The 17,171-nt window shown below is 55.4% G+C and overlaps 1 protein-coding gene across 3 annotated transcripts in view; it reads left to right on the top strand.

Annotated features, from left to right (window-relative positions):
- Positions 1-15,404, top strand: part of ASTN1 (astrotactin 1) — a 56,813-nt gene extending 41,409 nt beyond the window's left edge. The window contains exons 16-24 of one of the 3 annotated variants that reach the window (XM_054834189.1): positions 114-302; positions 3,402-3,670; positions 3,923-4,056; positions 4,723-4,874; positions 5,222-5,357; positions 5,488-5,588; positions 6,208-6,391; positions 11,576-11,793; positions 13,999-15,404. In XM_054834189.1, the coding sequence (XP_054690164.1) occupies positions 114-302; positions 3,402-3,670; positions 3,923-4,056; positions 4,723-4,874; positions 5,222-5,357; positions 5,488-5,588; positions 6,208-6,391; positions 11,576-11,793; positions 13,999-14,048 (1,433 nt within the window). In that variant the 3' untranslated portion in view covers positions 14,049-15,404. Of the gene's footprint in view, positions 1-113; positions 303-3,401; positions 3,671-3,922; positions 4,057-4,722; positions 4,875-5,221; positions 5,358-5,487; positions 5,589-6,207; positions 6,392-11,575; positions 13,594-13,998 lie in introns of those variants that run through there. The other 2 variants (XM_054834191.1, XM_054834190.1) reach the window with 2 other exon arrangements.
- The last annotated feature ends 1,767 nt before the right edge of the window (positions 15,405-17,171 follow it).

Genomic DNA, 17,171 nt, shown 5'->3' with positions numbered 1-17,171 from the left:
TTCTGGCAGGTGATGGGCTCAGAGGTCGGTTGCCCATCGCAAGTGCGTAGGGAGGTGGCGAGGGCTTGGGGGGTCCTCTGGGATCTGAGCATCTCCTTCCATCTCCTCCCCAGCCTTCAGCAACGCGCTCCACTCTCTAGATGGGGCCACCTCCCGCGGAGATTTCGTGGCACTGCTGGACCAGTTTGGCAACCACTATATCCAGGAGGCAGTGTACGGCTTCGAGGAGTCCTGCTCCATCTGGTATCCCAACAGACAGGTCCAGCGGCAGCTCTGGCTGGAGTATGAGGACATCAGCAAAGGTAGGAACCCCGCTCGTGCTCAGGAAGGGTCCCCACAGCCACCCCACAGGAGCGGGAAGCTGGGTTTGCTTTCGGCATAGCAGGGAAAATGCCCAGCCTGCGTCAGGGCTGCGTCCCATCTCATCCTCTTATTCACGCCCCGCTCCCGCACCCTTTGAAGCCGGCCGAAGGACTCCCGAGGACTGCAGCAGGCGTTGGTCTGGGCCAGAAAGGGAGATGAATACCCACATCCCCAGGGAGATGAAAGATGAATGCAGTAATCCCACCAAGCCCTCCCGCCTGATTCTGGACTTAACTGTTATTTGTCTTTAATCCCGCTCCTTCCTTCCTTTTGTCTCCGCCATATCTGCTCTCTTCCACTTGCATCCCGCGGCCAGACTTTTCTCCCTCTAATGCGTTTTCTTCTCCCGGGCTGTCAGCGCTGTGCTTTTAACGTCTGGAAACCAGTTACGAACTGGGAGGTTCACCACGGTGCGGAGGGCATCCGGCACTGCTGCATCCCCTGCGGTGCCCTCGCTGCGGCGAGGCATGACGGATCCCTGGTGGAAGGGGTTTTGCAGGGAGGCGATGGCTGGTTTGGATGCGAGCTTTCCAAAAGCGGAGGCAGCCCAACGGCCGTCACCAGGATCACCCGCGTCTCTCATGGTGGCCTTTGCAAAGCTGCCTGCAGGCGTTCTCCTGCCCGTGCTGGGGACGTTGGGTTGCACCACCCAGGCTTGGGCAGCAAGCGAGAGCCACCTCGCAAGCCCAGATGCAGGAGATGCCGAGCAGAGCTGTTGCTTTTTAGGTGACCTTGCTTTGCTGTCGGCTGCCTGGGAGCTCCGGGGCGAAGGCAGCGTGAACTTGGAGCTCACGGGCGCCGTGGCCACCGCGTAATTGCCATCGTGAAGCTTCGTGATTCTCAGCATTGGCACCAATCTACTGTGCTGCTCTTGCTGTGCCCCGGCTGCGGAGACATTTGTTTTCTCTCCAGGGCTCTTGTGTGGGTAACGCTTCTTTCTAAGCCTGAGTCTGGATCCTGCGGGCTCAGACCTCCTGGAGCCTGGACTTCTTCCCAAGCCCACCTGCGAGAGTACAGACCCGTTGCTGGTTTTGCTGTGGGCTGTCTCCAGATGTAGCATCTTTTGATTGCAAGTACTTTTTTCTCTCCTGCAATTTCCTCCTCTTTGATTTTCCTGCTTGGAGGCTTTTCAGGTCTGGCAGTCTTTTTCCACCCACAATATCACATTTTGGTTTCACTCTGGCACCTGCCACTTTCCCTCCTTTGCTTTTTGTTTGCAAACGTCAGGAGCTGGATATCGATTGAGAAATTGCGAGAGACAAATAATTCTCCGGCTCCTCTGCTTTCCCTCAGCTCCTGCTAAGCTGCAATTCACAGCCAGCCCAAAGCGATCCATTTCCAGCGTGCTGGGGGAGCGGAGCAATGCTCTTGTATCCCGGGTTTTGTTTAAAACAGCCTTGTTTTCTTTGCAGGAGGCTCGGGGATGTAAGCTGACGCTGGCCCGTTTCTCAGCAAACCCTTGCAGTAGGAAGATCTTCCCCTTGAGCCGTGGACGTGCTCTCCGGCGGCTCCCTGCAGCCCCCAGCCCGTACTAAGCCGCTACTGGCAATGCCCTGAGCCCGCCCCAGGGGCGAGGCTTTGCCTGGGCATCCTTCGGCTCCCTCCAACCCCACCGGTCCACCTTGACCATCATCAGTGGTCCCTCTGGGCCTCTCTTTCTTTGGTGCAGAGCCAGGGACATCCTTTGGTAGGGCTTTTGGCTGAGCAGCACCGTTCCCCTGCGCGGCGAGGCTCGTAGCAGCGGGGCGATGCTAGCCAGAGCGCAGCAGTAACGGGCAGATCCTGCCTTTTGCCGGGGCTTTTGCTCTCGCGTCGAAATATTTCCTGCTGCGGGAGCACTGGAGAAAAGGCCGCCAAGCATGGCGTCTGGCTCGCTGCCCCGTGTGACGGGGACGCGGTGGCACTCCGCATCAGGCACCTTTGCATGGAGCTGGGAAAAGCGTAGCCCGTGGCCGTGCTTTCCTGCTGCAAATCTTTTCTCCCAGCCTGTTGGGTTGCAGCGTTGCCTGAGGGTTGGCTGGGTAGGACCTGCAGATATTCCCCCGTGTGCACGGGGCAGAGGGTAAATGAACCTTCAGCCTCGTCACAGCCTGGTTGGGAGGGGCACTGCGGTCCCAACGAACGTATCTGACTGCCTCCACCTCACCGTTTTCTTTTGCTTCGTGACGGTGCTTTGTAAGCTAAGCTCTTGGGGAAAGGACTTACTGCCTTACCTGGCTGCAACTCTGTCCACCTCCACCATGGCCCATGACAGCGTGAAGAGACAGGAGGAGGTGGGCTTGAGCCAGCTCCTGAAAGGGAACTGCTCCCCATCATCCTTGCCCTCCATGGGCACCGAGCACAGGTGGGGTGGAGGGGCTGCAGAGGGGCTCGGTAGCTTGATAGCCATCTCGGGAGCTTTCTGGGCATCACGAGGCACTGGCGAGTCTTCCCTGCTCATTCTGAGCTCTTCGGTGCTGCTGGCTGCAGACCTTTGGCAGCAGGGGGGGCACCGAGTCGGCATCGTTCCTGTGCACCCTGGTCTGACGCTCAGCCTCTCTGATCTCCAACGCGCTCTGTCACATCAGCTTTGGTGGGGGCCCTAGGGAACTGAGGGAGTCGAGCAAAGAAGTCAAGTGCTGGGCCAGGGGGGGCTTTTGCAGCGGAGTGGTTTGGCAGGGGGCTTTGGAGGGAGCATCAGCAGCGGGTGGAGATGCCCAAGTGGGTCCTCCATGAGCTTTCAGCCGCGAGAAGGAGGCTCCATCTCGTGGGGACCTGCTGCAAGGGTGGCCCGTCCCAGTGCCAGGCGCAGGGCTGGGGTTGGGGAAACTGAGGCATGGGAGACAAAAGGAGCTGCAATGGCAGAGGCCAGGGTGGAATTCCCAGTTCTGATTCCTGCTCTCAAGACCGGTGAGCGTTTCATCCCTACAGAGCAAGGAGGGAGCCCCTAAGGATATAGGGAGGCTCTCCTGGGTGCAAGATGGGGCTCCAGCCCCCTTGCATCTCCTTATCGATGGCTCGGAGCCCACCCTGGTGCCCCTCTTTTCCCCCTTCCCCAGGCAACTCCCCCTCGGACGAGTCGGAGGAGCGTGAGCGGGACCCCAAGGTGCTCACCTTCCCCGAGTACATCGCCAGCCTCTCCGAGTCAGGCACCAAGCGCATGGCGGCCGGCGTGCGGATGGAGTGCCAGAGCCGCGGGCGCTGCCCCTCCTCCTGCCCTCTCTGCCACGTCGCCTCCGGTCCCGACGCGCCGGCCGAGCCCATCCTGCTGGAGGTCACCAAAGCAGCCCCCATCTACGAGCTGGTCACCAACAACCAGACCCAGCGGGTGAGGAGCCACTGGCTGGGGGTGGTGGGGTGGGCATGGGGGGGTGGCAGGACAGCATTGGGGTGGTCTTTGCCCTCCATCACGTCAAGCCATGGCAGCCTTTGCCTATTGGCCAGCCCTGCTCCCCAGGGTGGATGGACTGCACTGAACTGTTTTGGCTGCACCCACCGAGGAATAGATGAGCACTGACTGAAGCGGTGGTGGGATGGGAGCTCACCTGCCTGGTGCTCACACCCTTCTCCTTTCTCCCAGCTCTTGCAGGAGGCCACCATGAGCTCGCTGTGGTGCTCGGGCAGCGGGGACGTCATCGAGGACTGGTGCCGCTGCGACTCGAGTGCCTTCGGGGCTGACGGGCTGCCCACCTGCGCACCCCTCCCGCACCCCATGTAGGTCTCCACGCGTGCCCAGCCTAGGAGGAGGCGGCAATGGCCAACAGCGCGGTGGCACGAGGTGGTGGGGCTGGGGTGGCTTTATGGGTCAGGTTTGGAAACGGATGGGGGACCTGGAAATCAGGCAGAGGGTGCAGAGATCCAATGTCTATTCAAAATTTATCTGAGGACTGAGGACCGTTTTTCGGATCCATCCTGGTAGAGCAACTCCAGGGAAGGAGCCCTTTGGACCAGCATGCCCAGAGCCAGGAGAGGCAGGAAAGGGAGGGATGCTTCTGTCCTCAGATTGCTCTCTCCCGTGGGTTAATGGCTTTCAAGCCCTTTTGCTGCGAGAGAGTAACGCAGGCCCAGTCCCTACACACCACCTTACAGAAACCAACTCATTTCTGGTGCATTTGCATGTGATCTGCACAGCAGAGCGAGTGGCACTAACGAACACACTTGTGCTGCCTTTTGCACCAGCCATGGGGACTGGCTGGAGAGGTTGCCCTCAGCACCTCTCACACACTGTGTGCCTCAGCCTGGCGGTTTTGCTGCCTTGTTGTGGCACGGAGGAGCAGCAAGGTGGTGATAGACATGGTGAGGATGAATGCGGGCAGGCAGTGGGGGTGGCCAGTGGACCTTGCCCTCTGGAGATGCTGACCGGCTGGCATTGCCCCCCAGCCTGCGGCTGTCCACCGTTCACGAGCCCAGCAGCACGCTGGTGGTGCTGGAGTGGGGGCACTCGGAGCCCCCCATCGGGGTGCAGATCGTCGACTACCTCCTCCGTCAAGAGAAAGTCACTGACAGGATGGACCACTCCAAGGTGGAAACTGGTGAGTGGGGACTCCACTGGTTCTCTCTGGGGAGGGTGGGATGGAGATGTTAGAGGAAAGCCTCTGTCTCCCCTTTTGCAAGGGGATGCTGCAATATATCCCTCGTCCTGTGGAAGAGGAAGCAGCCCCTCCCCTGCCCGCCATGATGCGGAAGTGGTGGCTCCATGCCATGGTGATGAGCCTTGATGGAAAAATCAATGGGTTCATTTCTGTATCAACCTCATGCATGAGCCTTGGTCCCACTTGGCCCCAGGCAGCGTGGTGGCAGGCACAGCCCTCAGTGGCTCTCTGCAGCCCCGGCCGCACCTGTGTCATCACCCACGGTGCGTCCTCCCCTCTATCCCTAGAGACGGTGCTGAGCTTCGTGGATGACATCATCTCTGGCGCCAAGTCACCCTGCGCCATGCCAGCCCAAGTGCCTGACAGGCTTTCCTCCACCATCGCCCTCATCATTCGCTGCCTGGAGCCCGACACCACCTACATGTGAGTCGCTTCCCTTGTGCCGTGCCCATGGCAGTGCTGTTGCCCTGAGCATGGTGCTCCTGCCTGATGCTGCCTGTCTTTGCATGGGGGCTTGGGAGTCCAGAGCTTCACCTTTTTCCTTCTCGGCCAGGTTCACGCTCTGGGGAGTCGATAACACAGGAAGACGCTCCAGGTCCAGTGATGTGACGGTCAAGACCCCATGCCCTGTGGTAGACGATGTGAAAGCTCAAGGTGAGATGGAGGGAGCTGCTGGACTATGATGCTTGGGACCAGCAACAGGGAGCTCCCCCTTCCAGCATGTCCCCGCACACGTCTCATGTCCTGGCTGCAGCGTTTCCTTCACCCTTGGTGGCCCAAATGCTGCCACGTAGTGTTGAGGATTGGTGTGGAGGGCGGCGAGAGGCACACATCCTCTCCACAAACAAATGCAGAGGCACTCTGTGCTGGTGGGAGGATGAGTGGAGGGGCAAGCACTCGGGACATACCAAAATAGCCACAAGACCTGCCTGTCCTGCCCGGAAGGCAACTGATAGCATAGGTGGTGTCTGTGCTCAAGAGACCCGAATTGTGTGCCTTCTCATAAATAAATGGTATTTCATTAACAGTACCTGATGACACCACTATTTCTTTTCCTAATTGGACCAAACTATGTGAACCTAACCTGGACTGAGCCTGGGGAATGCCATCTACTCTGTTGCTCCTCCATTGGGATCTTGTATGCTCTAAATCATGACTCAGGGGACAAATCTTGGTTCTGGTCTTGGTTTCCCTAGAGCTGAACTTTAGCCTGGTGGGCTTTGTTCATGCTTTTCCTTGCACCCCACTGAATACCCACTGTCCTTCTGCCCAGAAATAGCGGACAAGATCTACAACCTCTTCAACGGCTACACCAGCGGTAAGGAGCAGCAAACAGCTTACAACACTCTGCTGGACCTGGGTTCCCCCAGCCTGCACCGAGTCCTTTACCACTACAACCAGCACTACGAGAGCTTTGGGGAGTTCACTTGGCGCTGTGAAGATGAGCTGGGGCCCAGGTAGGCTTGGGAGCTGGGTTGGGTAAGCAGACAGGTCCATCCACCGACATGCTTATCCCTCATAGATGTTGGTCACCAGGAAGGTAGTTTTCTGGCAAATCTCATGAATTTGTTTGATGATAGAGCTTAGAGTCTCACAGTGGGGTGCCTGTTTTGCTGGATGCTGTGCATATGTTTGAGGTCCAGCCGTTGTCCCCTGAAGGACCATAAACATAGGACAAGGTGGAAGGTGGTAGACCATTGTCAACCCATCGTCCTTGTCCATTCCACCAGCCCTGTACTGTCTCTGGAGTTTTGCCTAGTCCGTTCATGCCATGCAGGGTGGGAAGGGGAAGGGATTCTCTTTTTCCCTCAGTAGCTGCTGCCACAGGAAAAAAGGCAGAAGGTCTTGGAAAAATAGTGCACCTTTGAGGAATAGAGGTTGTTGTGGGTGAGAATGGAAGGGAGCGTGGTCGGAGTGCATTGCCTGGCCCCGGGCATTGATGGAGGGAAGATGGTGCAAGGAGGTGGTTGTAGCTTCAAGCCTGCTAGAGAAGGTGACACAGAAGAGCTCGGTTGTGGAAGCTGCTGGATGAAGTCCGTGCAAACACGTAGACATGTGCTGAGCCATGCCAAGGTCAGACTTGGGTTTCCTCCTTTTCATGGGCTTTGGCTTCAGTTAAATGCATCTCTTTGTGTTGAACTCACTGTCACTTGTGGGCCGAAGCAGGCAGGGGATTGACCTTGGGCCTGAATTGCACGTGTCCCCTCCCTTTTGACCTATGCCTGCGGTTGTGTGGGGTGATCTCAGGGACACAAGTGGTTTTGGTGCCCCGGCAGTGCTGAGCTACCATGGCACATGTTGGAGGAGGTTGTGCTGAGCCCTTCCTACCTGAAACAGTCCCTTCATGCCTCTGTGAGCACCATGTCCTCTCCCTGGGCTCCTCCAGCTCGCTGCAGCCCCTCCAGCTGCCTAGGGATGGGGTGCCTCGTGCCCCAGGCTTGCAGAGGCATCCAGATGTTCCCTTCTCCCCATGTCCTTTGACATCTGCTTTTGTCTGCATGGTTTCCCAGTAACGTGGATGTTTGCAGTCAGTTTAGCAAGCTGGGCTGGGAGATTGTGTGGGCTGCAGTGGTGTTTCATGGCATCTGGCCTCCAAAGAGCCAGAGCCTTCAGCCTATCTGAAAATCAGGATTATTTCAAACATATGTCAGCAGCAGCTCCTATCTATGAAATTTATGGCCTCCACCTTACCCCCTGCCCCACACCTCCTCTTGCTGGTCTCACCACTGTCTGTCTTCCAGCCCTGCTTTTCCAGGTGATCACTTGTGGATTTCTAGCAGAGGACTGGAGATCCCACATACCTTCTCTGTCCTCCACACTTCTGCTAGGGGGTCAGAAAGACTCAGCAAATAGCTGGTGGCTGTCTTGCACTTAGTGTCTTAGGCATGTCTCCTAGTTCAGCTTTGGTGGGAAACTCCCAAGAGATCCTCCACCCCTGGGGCAGAGCTGGGCTCTCTCCGCTTTCCCCTTTTCTCATTTATGTTCCAAGAAATTTGAACTCTTTGAGGCAGAGCCTCAAAGCTCAGTAGCGACATCCCAGCGCATGGAGGCTTCTTGTTAGGACCGAGGCTCCCACCAGCTCCTCTGCCCAGGGTTGCTTCATTCCCACGACACCGAGTGGGATCAGCAGGCTTGGGCTTACGTCTCACCTTTGTCTTGAGCCCAGCTGCGGTGATGCTGCTCTGTCTCCATTTCCAGATGTGAAATCCAGCCCCGGTTTGCACAGACCATCTGACATCTGTTGTGATGGTTTGCGTGAGGACTACATAAAATTCCCTACGTGACAGACTGGAGTCATCACACAGCCACTGCCCTTGCTGAGGCTGAGCATTGCTCACTGCCCCAGTGAGGAGACCAAGGACCAGCCAGAACATGGGGTGGAAACTGCCTCCTTGAGCCCCACGAGGCAGAGGTGCATTGGCATGGAGCAGCCAGAAATGCCACTGAATTGCCCAAATGTTACCGTTGGCTGCGTGAAATCTACGATCCAGAGGGTTAATTCCACCCTCTGGAAATTCTGGAGCGCTTAGGATGGGATGACGCAAGCTGCTGATGAAGTGTTTGCAGCTCGCACTCCTTGGAAAGAGACATTTAGGCAGCTGCAGTGGGTTCTGGTGATGACAAATCTTGGAAAGCAGACCTCCTGTTTGATCGTCTGCGAGGGCGAAGCATCCAGACTGGTGGTGACAGGACAAATCACTTGCAGATGACATTATTTAGCCAGCAGACAGCGTGTTTGTTTGACTGTTGCTGATGCTCCTTTGAAGTCCTGGATGTGGACCCACATGACTGACTCTACCATGTCCCTCCTCCTCCACACGGCCATGCCGCCTTCTGGCTCTGCTCGCTTGGGGCGCGCTCGCCTCTCTTCTCGGCCACGCTGGCTGCTGGACCAAAGGAAGCGAGGGTGCGTGCAGATAAACTTGTCTGGGGTTATGAAAGTGAGTGGCTCCCTCCCAGCCCGAGAAAGGCTGCGGAGAGCCCCCGACTTTGCAAAAGGACAAGAAATGGAGGGAAAGGTAGGGCATTTTCTACAAAGTAATAAGTGAAAGTAGGATTCGAGGCAAAGCCTGGTGAAATCTGGGCTTTGGGCCAAAATTTATGGGATCATATTCAACGTTCCTGTTAGGGTACCTGTGACGCTGGAGGAAAAGAAGCAATCTCGGCATCTCACCTAGATGTCTAGGTGTGGGGACCAAGACGAGCGAGAGGTTAGCTACCTTGCCACGGCTGGAAGATCTGGCCAGCTTGCATGGGTATCTCCAGCATCAGCACTGTGCTAAGAACCTGCACATCTCCACTGTGGTCTGGATGTGAGCTCTGGGGCTGCAGGTGTCATGTGGCTGCAGAGCTACCCAACCTCTTGGTGGCTCCAGACTGGCCCCTCCAAGCTGTAGCCACCTGAAGCTGGCTGGCAAGGGGTGACCTGTGCATGACCATCTGCACTGTGATGGACCTCTTGAGGGTTTCCTTTCCAAGAAAGCCAAAGCTGGCTCTGGCTGGACCTGGGGTAAATTCATTCCTCTCCAAGGAGCTCTCTCATGGTGGACCTGGCCTGGAGGATGGTATGGAGGGACTGTGGATGTTACTTTATGGTCGGTATACATACCCAGACACAACACAACCCCTGCTTATCCAAGCAAGAATGTGACAAAGAGGGTTTTTTTTGCCTCAGCATCATGATTTGTGCCTCTGCTGCCTGCTCCTGTGCTGAACAGATGCTGAGTTACAGCTACCAAGGGGATGTATCTTCTCGTCCCTGTCTATACCAACCCACAAACTGACCTTGAAACTGGCTAGGAAACTTATCCAGCTCCTGAGACACTTAAACTTTTGTCTGGGTTTCCAGGCACACACGATGCTCACCTGCAAGACATGTCATTTGAATCCATTACCTCCACATTCGCCAGATTCCCTGCAGATCACCCAAAGTGCTAGACAAGTTTAAAATGAACATAATGTGTTTTATCTGAACAAACTGTTTGCCTTGATAAAAGCATTAGCAACACAATTTTAAGAGGAAAAACGTGAAAAGAAGAGAACACACTTGAGGTCATATTTGGCCGGGATCCTCTGCACTCTTCCAATATATCATCCAACACCAGGGGGTGATAATTTAGCACTTTCTCACTACCAGAACAAGCCCACACCGAGGCTGTGTTGCCCTGCGGGTGCTGCGTGTCTGTCTTCTGCTGAAGATGAATTCCTCCTGGACCACTTCTCCCTCTGACACCCGACCTTCTCTCCTGGCTACCATGACTTGCCTTTCCTCATTTTGCTCTCTGGAATTGGAAGATGCAAAATGCACGTGCAAAGAACTGGGGAGCTCCACCACATCCCCTGCTCTCTCAGGGCTTTTTTGGATCCAACCTATGCTCTGTGTCTCAGTATGTTCCTCCTAGTTTGCACGCTGTCCTTTGAGACACTTTTCCTAAACTGTGACCAAACATTACAAGTCACGTATCAGGAGAGTCATTCGTGGTACTTATATCTTAGGAGGATCGTAATGTTTATCTCACCGGCAGCCTTCCGTGCAGACCCCCACAAGCCAGACTAATACAGATGACAGGCATGGTATTTTTAGTGGGGTTTTTTTGTTATTTTTTTGTAATTTCCTAAATCTCCTTCTTCTTCCTTCCCTTTTTTTGGGCAGTCCTGCTGCCATGCTGGTTTGGGCAGTCGCTGCCTACCTCGTCTTGTGCTCCCTTCTGCATTCTACGTGCATTTTGGAGCGCAGCTTTGAGCTAGTCTGTACATACTTGGGTTCAGCGACATCTCCATGTGCTGGTCCCCAAAACCACACCTTTCATCTCTATCACATCCCGCTCAGCCATGTGACAGCAAGGGAGTGGTGCTCCCGGCATGCCCACCTTTTCCCTGCCACGTCAATGGAGGTGTCCTACACCAAGCCGTGCATGACCAGCACAGTTCCCAGACACGCAACACATGCACTTCTTGGAGAGGACACACATGGTGACACTGCCCTGGACTGGCCACACATGTCATGCCTGATACCTTCTAGCATTTCTCCCCACTGTCTGCAGTGCTATTGGCTCCCACTTTCCCGTACTGTTATATTTGGGGTCCAGTAGCTGCAGCTATGACTGGTGATGCCATTTGAGTCATTGATGATGTCCATCCCAAAGGGTTTGGGTGTTTCACAGCTACACCTGTGACTGTCCCCTCACTAAGCCCTCAGCAAACCTGGCCTTGTTGTGGGCATGATACCAGGTGGAAGAAGAAGCTGGGCCAGGGCAGGAAAGCATAAGACGAGTCCTAAGACCAGTGTAGCATGTCCACCACCGCCATGGTGGTGCGGGCACCTTGGCCCAGGTAGGGGCTGCTCCTGCATGCATTTGGACTTGCAGTGCTGCCATGGGGCTGGTGTGTCCCCCAGCCCCGCCATCCCTCCTCATCCTGGTGGGGTCGGGCTCTGCTCATCCGCTGTCCTCACTGGCAGCTCTTGCATTGTCTTTTCTCCACCCAGGAGCTCTTGCGGCATCCTTAACCATCTTTGCTTTTCTCTCCTCATACGCTCCTCCTGCCCTTCCCACCATTCCCCCGTGGTGTCTCCATCACCTCTGCCGTCCCCTTGCTGTCCGTCCTCCCCCGGCATTTCCCCCTGCCCACCCTTGCTGCAGGAAAGCCGGCCTCATCCTCTCGCAGCTGGGGGACCTCAGCAGCTGGTGCAATGGCCTCCTGCAAGAGCCCAAGATCAGCCTCCAGCGCTCATCCCTCAAGTACCTTGCCTGCCGCTACAGCGAGATCAAGCCCTACGGGCTCGACTGGTCGGAGCTCAGCCGGGACCTCAAGAAGACGTGCGAGGAGCAGACACTGAGCGTCCTTTACAATGACTATGGTGACAAGGACTACTGAGGGTTGTGGATGCCCACTCTCACGCTGGCCTTCCCATGGGCATTTGTGAGGGTTTTATACATGGACCCACGGAGGGGGGAGGGGGAGGGTGTTGCTGATGTTTCTGGAGACAAAAATTTGGACCGGGGAGTGAAACTAGCTGCTCTGTGCAGGACTGACTCAGTATTAGTTTCTTCTTCGACTTGGCCAAAAGCCTTTCTAGTTAGAAGTCTTGTGGGACCTAGTTTTCTTGGTTTTGTTTTATTCATTTTTGCCAAGAGGTTCCTCAGCATCACTGGAGAAGGAGGTTGGGAGGGCACAGCCCTCTCCTCCTACCCCATCCCTGCCCTGGCTGCGGGGACGGTCCCCGAGCATAGGGGACTCCAGTCATGGGAGAAACATGATGACCCAGCCAGGAAGGGAGAGCTGGTGATGCAGAGTTGGGAAAAATGGAGGTAGGGCATGCAGGTCAGGTTGAGATGCTGATGATTATGGCTGAGCAAAATAGCCACCGGGCAGCCAAGAGGGTTGGGGTGGGGTGGGTTTTTTTTGTAATTGTAAAGCATGAGGTCGGGATGAGACCTGGCCAAGCCGTGGTGCCATTGCAGGGCAGGGCTGGCGTGGTGTCACCAGCTGCGGTGAGCAGAGAGGGGCGTTCGTGAGCCCATCTCCTCCGGTTGTTCTGTCATGGCCAAAGCCCTTGTCTGCTCCAAGATGCAGAGTCCTCCAGAGCAAACGCAGCTTGCCCTCAGGGCCAGTGGTCAGCTGGACGTCACGAGATTTCTTGTGGGACCAAACTCCTAGGAAGTTGACTTAAAAATCCCTTTTATTTTTTTCTTCATCCACCGTAATAAAGACTTCGAAGCAATATCAGACTACTGCTCAGGAGAGCCCCAGCCAAGACAGCAGCACCCAGACGGCACAGCCGAGGCTGTCTTCTGCACCAGCCATGCCGTAGCTGTGGTGTAGCCCAGGCTCTGCATGGCGAGGGGAGCGGGGCATAGCGTACCCCAACGTGGCAGTGCAGGATGGTCCTGAAGGTCCTGGTCCCAGAGAGGGCTCGGTGACACAGCATGGCGGGCGTGCTTCTCGGAGTGTTGCTTTCCCATGGTCAGGTTCACATCTGCAGCTCTCACCAGTGACTGTTTTTTTTTTTTTTTTTTAAACCAGAGAACTGGGGCTGTCCTGGGACACTGGGCTCAGTTCAGAGCAAACTGTTGTCCAAAACCCTGTTACCACTGATGGTGTTGGAGGCAGCAAACGGCTTCCTTTTAGCTTCATCTTCCAGCCTTGTTTGCAGAGGAGGCATCTCTGGATTTGCCAGCTGTGCACCTTTGAGCTGGACAAGCCAGGAGCCCTACAGTGGGATTTTTATGATGGCTCTTCAGAGAGAAATTTCCTTTTCATTTTTTTCAGCCTTGGCAGGAGCAATCTTCAGCCTGTCTCTTATAATTTTCTGCCTCATTCCTCCCGCTACCTGCCAAGGACACGGCTCGAATATTTGCGTGGTGCTGAGAGGGAGGTGGCTGTGGTCTGCAGCCGGTCACAGCCGACAGTGCTGCATCACAGTATGTGCTCAACAGCAGTTCAGCATCTTCCTGCAGGACCACACAGTGCTTTGCTCTTCCCGTCTCGTGGGCAGACCTCTCCTCCTGGACCGGGGAGCTGCTGGGAGCAGCCACCAGCAGTCAGTGTTACCTGGGCATCCCAGGGTCGTTTCTGTAATGAAAGGGTCCATCAGGCGTCTTTGGGCAAACACCTGCTCTGTGCGAGAAGGAAGTCTACTGGATCCTTTTGGCTTTTTCTCACGTGTTTCTCCTTACATTTTGATGTGCCTGATGCTGCCAAGGGCTTGGGGCTCCAAGACCAGCGCTGTGTCCGTGCGCAGGTATACGTGAGCAGGTGATCCGTACTGAGCCGTTGCTCCTTTCCCTTTCAGCCGCCGGCAGTCTCGGCCAAGGCGCGTTGGTTTATCCCCTCGCTTCTCCCAGCGGACGCTGAGACAGCTTTTAACTTCCAGCCGGGCAGCCATCCAGGGATGGGCAAAGGGCACCTCCGCTCCACGCCTCGGAGGGATGCTAGAACGAAGGCTGCTCTGGCCCAGACGCAACTTGGTTGCTCGCCAAGTAATACCGCTTACGTGGCCTTTATATGAAACGCAGACTGTTTTCCTTCGGGTAGCAGACTCCTCTCTTTTATTGCTTACTAGGTGCAGCAGCGGCGACAGGAGCGGTGCGGTCTGCCAGCCACTTGCCGTGACGCTGCCAGGAAAACCCCGGACGCCCCACGCGTTCACACCTGCCTAAGTTACTTTTTCGTCTGGCCCCAAGATTTGCACTGGAGGTCTGCAGATATTTTTGTTCTGCTTCTGCGCTCGCGTTTCAAAGCCCTTGTGTGGTCAACCAAGACCCTGCAGCAGCATCAGCCAGCTGGGCCAGACTCTGCTCCCTTGGCCCCAGCTTCCCCGTGGTTTGGGAGATGGACCACCCCAGAGGGTGAGGGGAAAGCCACCCATCCAAAGTCCTTTGGCAGCACCCTTGCACGGTTGGACGGGACTTGGCATCCCCAAGCCGTGATGGGCCATTTCAGCCCGAGACCGCGCAGTCTGCTGGTGGGGCTGTGCTCCGCTTGGTTGACTCCCGTGGTGTTGCTGCACCCGCTGTGCCGGCAGGTCCTGCCGGTGTGGCACGTCTGCGGGGCCATTTTCACGATGGCTCTGGCTTTGTGAAGGTCTCCTTCCTGGTTTCCTCGCTCTGGCTTTGCAGCTCAGAATTTTGCCCAAACTTGGATTTTCTCGCCACAGTCCCTCGATTAACACGTGAGCCCATCTCAGACAAACTCCAGCAGCCTTCCATGGGGGCTCACACCAGAGCCGGGGGCGGGGGGGGGGGGGAATTGCACCATGGCTGCAGACCCAGCCTTGGCGAGATGCGTTGTGTGGGGCTTGATCACCCAAAACAGCCATGGGTGAGCCCTGAGGGCGTGCCCTTCCCTGCAGAGCCAACACCATCCACATCTGCCACGGGGTCCTACTGTTGGGTCTGCACGGTATCTTCTCTCTTGGGCTCCTGGTTCTTCCCATGCTGCCAGCCGCACGAAAGCTGGAGAAGACACTGTTTTCCATCCATTTCTGCAACCTCCCTTGCCTGCCCCCCCCCGCCCTCTCTTCTTGTTTTATTTCTGAATTAATGAGCGACTATTCACCTGAGATGAACCTCTGGGTCGTTATCTTTTCTTTGCTGCACCCGTACCCCTGTAATAGCATTACTACCTTTTACTTGTCGTGGAGTTATTTAACATATAAAGATGGTTTGGTCCTTTTCTTTACAAAGATGGCTACAATTCATGTTCCTTGATGTCCTATTAAAACTCTAATGTGACGTTTTACTACTGTAGATTGAAAGTAGGGTGCTTTAGGGTGAGATAGCCACGCGGCAAGAAATGCGAAACCCTTCCGGATTACTTAAAAAAAAAAAATTTAAAAAAAAAAAAAGTTTTAAACAACAGCAACAAAAAAAAAAAGTCATTGTAACACTATGTAAAACTCCAGATGATAATTTAACCGACTATTAAACGGAGCTGTTAGTAATCCGTGGCTCTGGCAAACTGGAATGTTTGTTTATAGTTTTGGTCCAGTTGATGTCATCTTTTGGTAGCGGATGAAACACTCCCAGCCTTTGAACTCGGGTACGTCTTCACACAAGTTTAGCATTAGCCTGTCTGCCCACTGGGTTAGCCAAGTCCCGAACCACTCAATAGACACAGCCGGAGCCGCGTCCGGCACTTCGCCTCGCCTACCTGCTCTGCCGGGCACGGGAAGGTGCGGATGGCTGCAGGCACCTTCGGGGTTTGGGGGGGGTGGGGGGGAAGACTGCATTTAAATACTCTTTGCGACGGGCTCTCAGTCCTTGCTTTGCAAACCTCCGCGGAGGCTTGGAATTTGGAAGCAGAGTCCAAAAAAACTCCTTTTAGCCTGTTTTGTTTTGGTTTTTTAGTATATAAGGTGGATGAGATGGTGCTGTCTGGTGGTCAGCCACCCCCTGAGAACGTCCTGGTCCATCTGGCAGACTTTTGACAGAGGACTAGCTGCATCAAGAATATTAAACGACGTGAAAAACCGGTGCCTGAGCAGAGAAGAGGGCTGCAAAGGATACCTTTAAAGTCACTTACAGTGCAGCGTGGTGTCTAGTGCTCAGGCCATCGGCACTTGTAGCGGCTGGCCCCTTGGCCAAGCCCAGAGCGTATTGCTACCTGCCCTGCCAGATGGGCGGGAGACCTGGGGATTACTGCGGGCGGGCAGACAGGATGCCTGGGAGGACACAGGAGAGGGGGAATTTAGGGGCTATAGCGCATGAATCCATAGGAAACCAGACTTCATTAAGTCTCATGGAACAACTTGATTTTTATTTTTTTTCTCTTCCCACTGCTAAATTGCAGGAAAATAAGCTAAAAATACACCCGATACTTTCCTTCTGCTATTTTCCATGCAGTTAAGTGCTGTGGCTGCCATCGGCTCATTGCACAATAATCCGTGGCTGTGGAACGAGACGCAAAGAGGAGGAAGAGAAGGAGGAGAAGGAGGAGAAGGGCCGTGTGGCAGCGAGGCACGCAGTCGCAAGCCTGAGCTGCTGTGTCAGAAGGTCTCGGCACGGCTGGCTCATCACACCTTTGCCAGAGCAAGATCTCCTCAGGGGTCACCTGGCTTGCAAGCGATGGGGGTTTGGAGAAAGCCACCCCAAAAAAGATTGTAAAGGATGCGTCACCAGCTGATGCAAAAATGGCAGCGGTTTAGGAAGGGTTTGGTAACGTGTGCATATGTGGAAGGGTTGCTGTCGGCCAGCGGTCCCTGCTAATCTTCAGAAAGGAGGAATGAGCAGGGATTTCTGCATTTCAGCACATGCGTGAACGACGTGGCACCACTGGAGCCCTCACTGTGTCCCCACGGTCCCCGTTTCTTAACAACAGACTGCGTGGCCTCCTTGAGCATCGTAGCTGCTGACAAAGCTTTTCAGATCCAGTTTGTGTGGCTGAAGGAGCCACCACCCTGCTCAAACACGCCACCCTCGTCTTGGGGACGCAGGGGTTGGCGTCTCTTGCCTTGGGGCTGGGTATTTGGCAGAAAGGAGGGGACAGGATGGGAGAACAGCTCGTCACTCGACTACTGCCATAGACAGCTGCCCCTTTTGATTTAAATGCAAGACCTGCAACTGGGGTCCTGGTTGCTCGGGGCTGTGGAGCCCCTTAATGTGCTGTCCTTCACGGGAGCAAACCTAGCCCCAGTGGAGCTTTGCCCCGGAGAGGACGTCTGATGTCACCAGGAGATGCTGTTCCTCCTCCGGGGAGCGATGGGAGAGTCTGTGCAAAGACCAGAGGTGAGGGAGA

The sequence above is a fragment of the Grus americana genome, chromosome 8 (assembly GCF_028858705.1).
Source record: "Grus americana isolate bGruAme1 chromosome 8, bGruAme1.mat, whole genome shotgun sequence".
NCBI classification, from domain to species: domain Eukaryota; kingdom Metazoa; phylum Chordata; class Aves; order Gruiformes; family Gruidae; genus Grus; species Grus americana.
The sequence above is the reverse complement of the archived record's forward strand: the minus strand, read 5'-3'. Positions and strand labels throughout refer to the sequence as shown.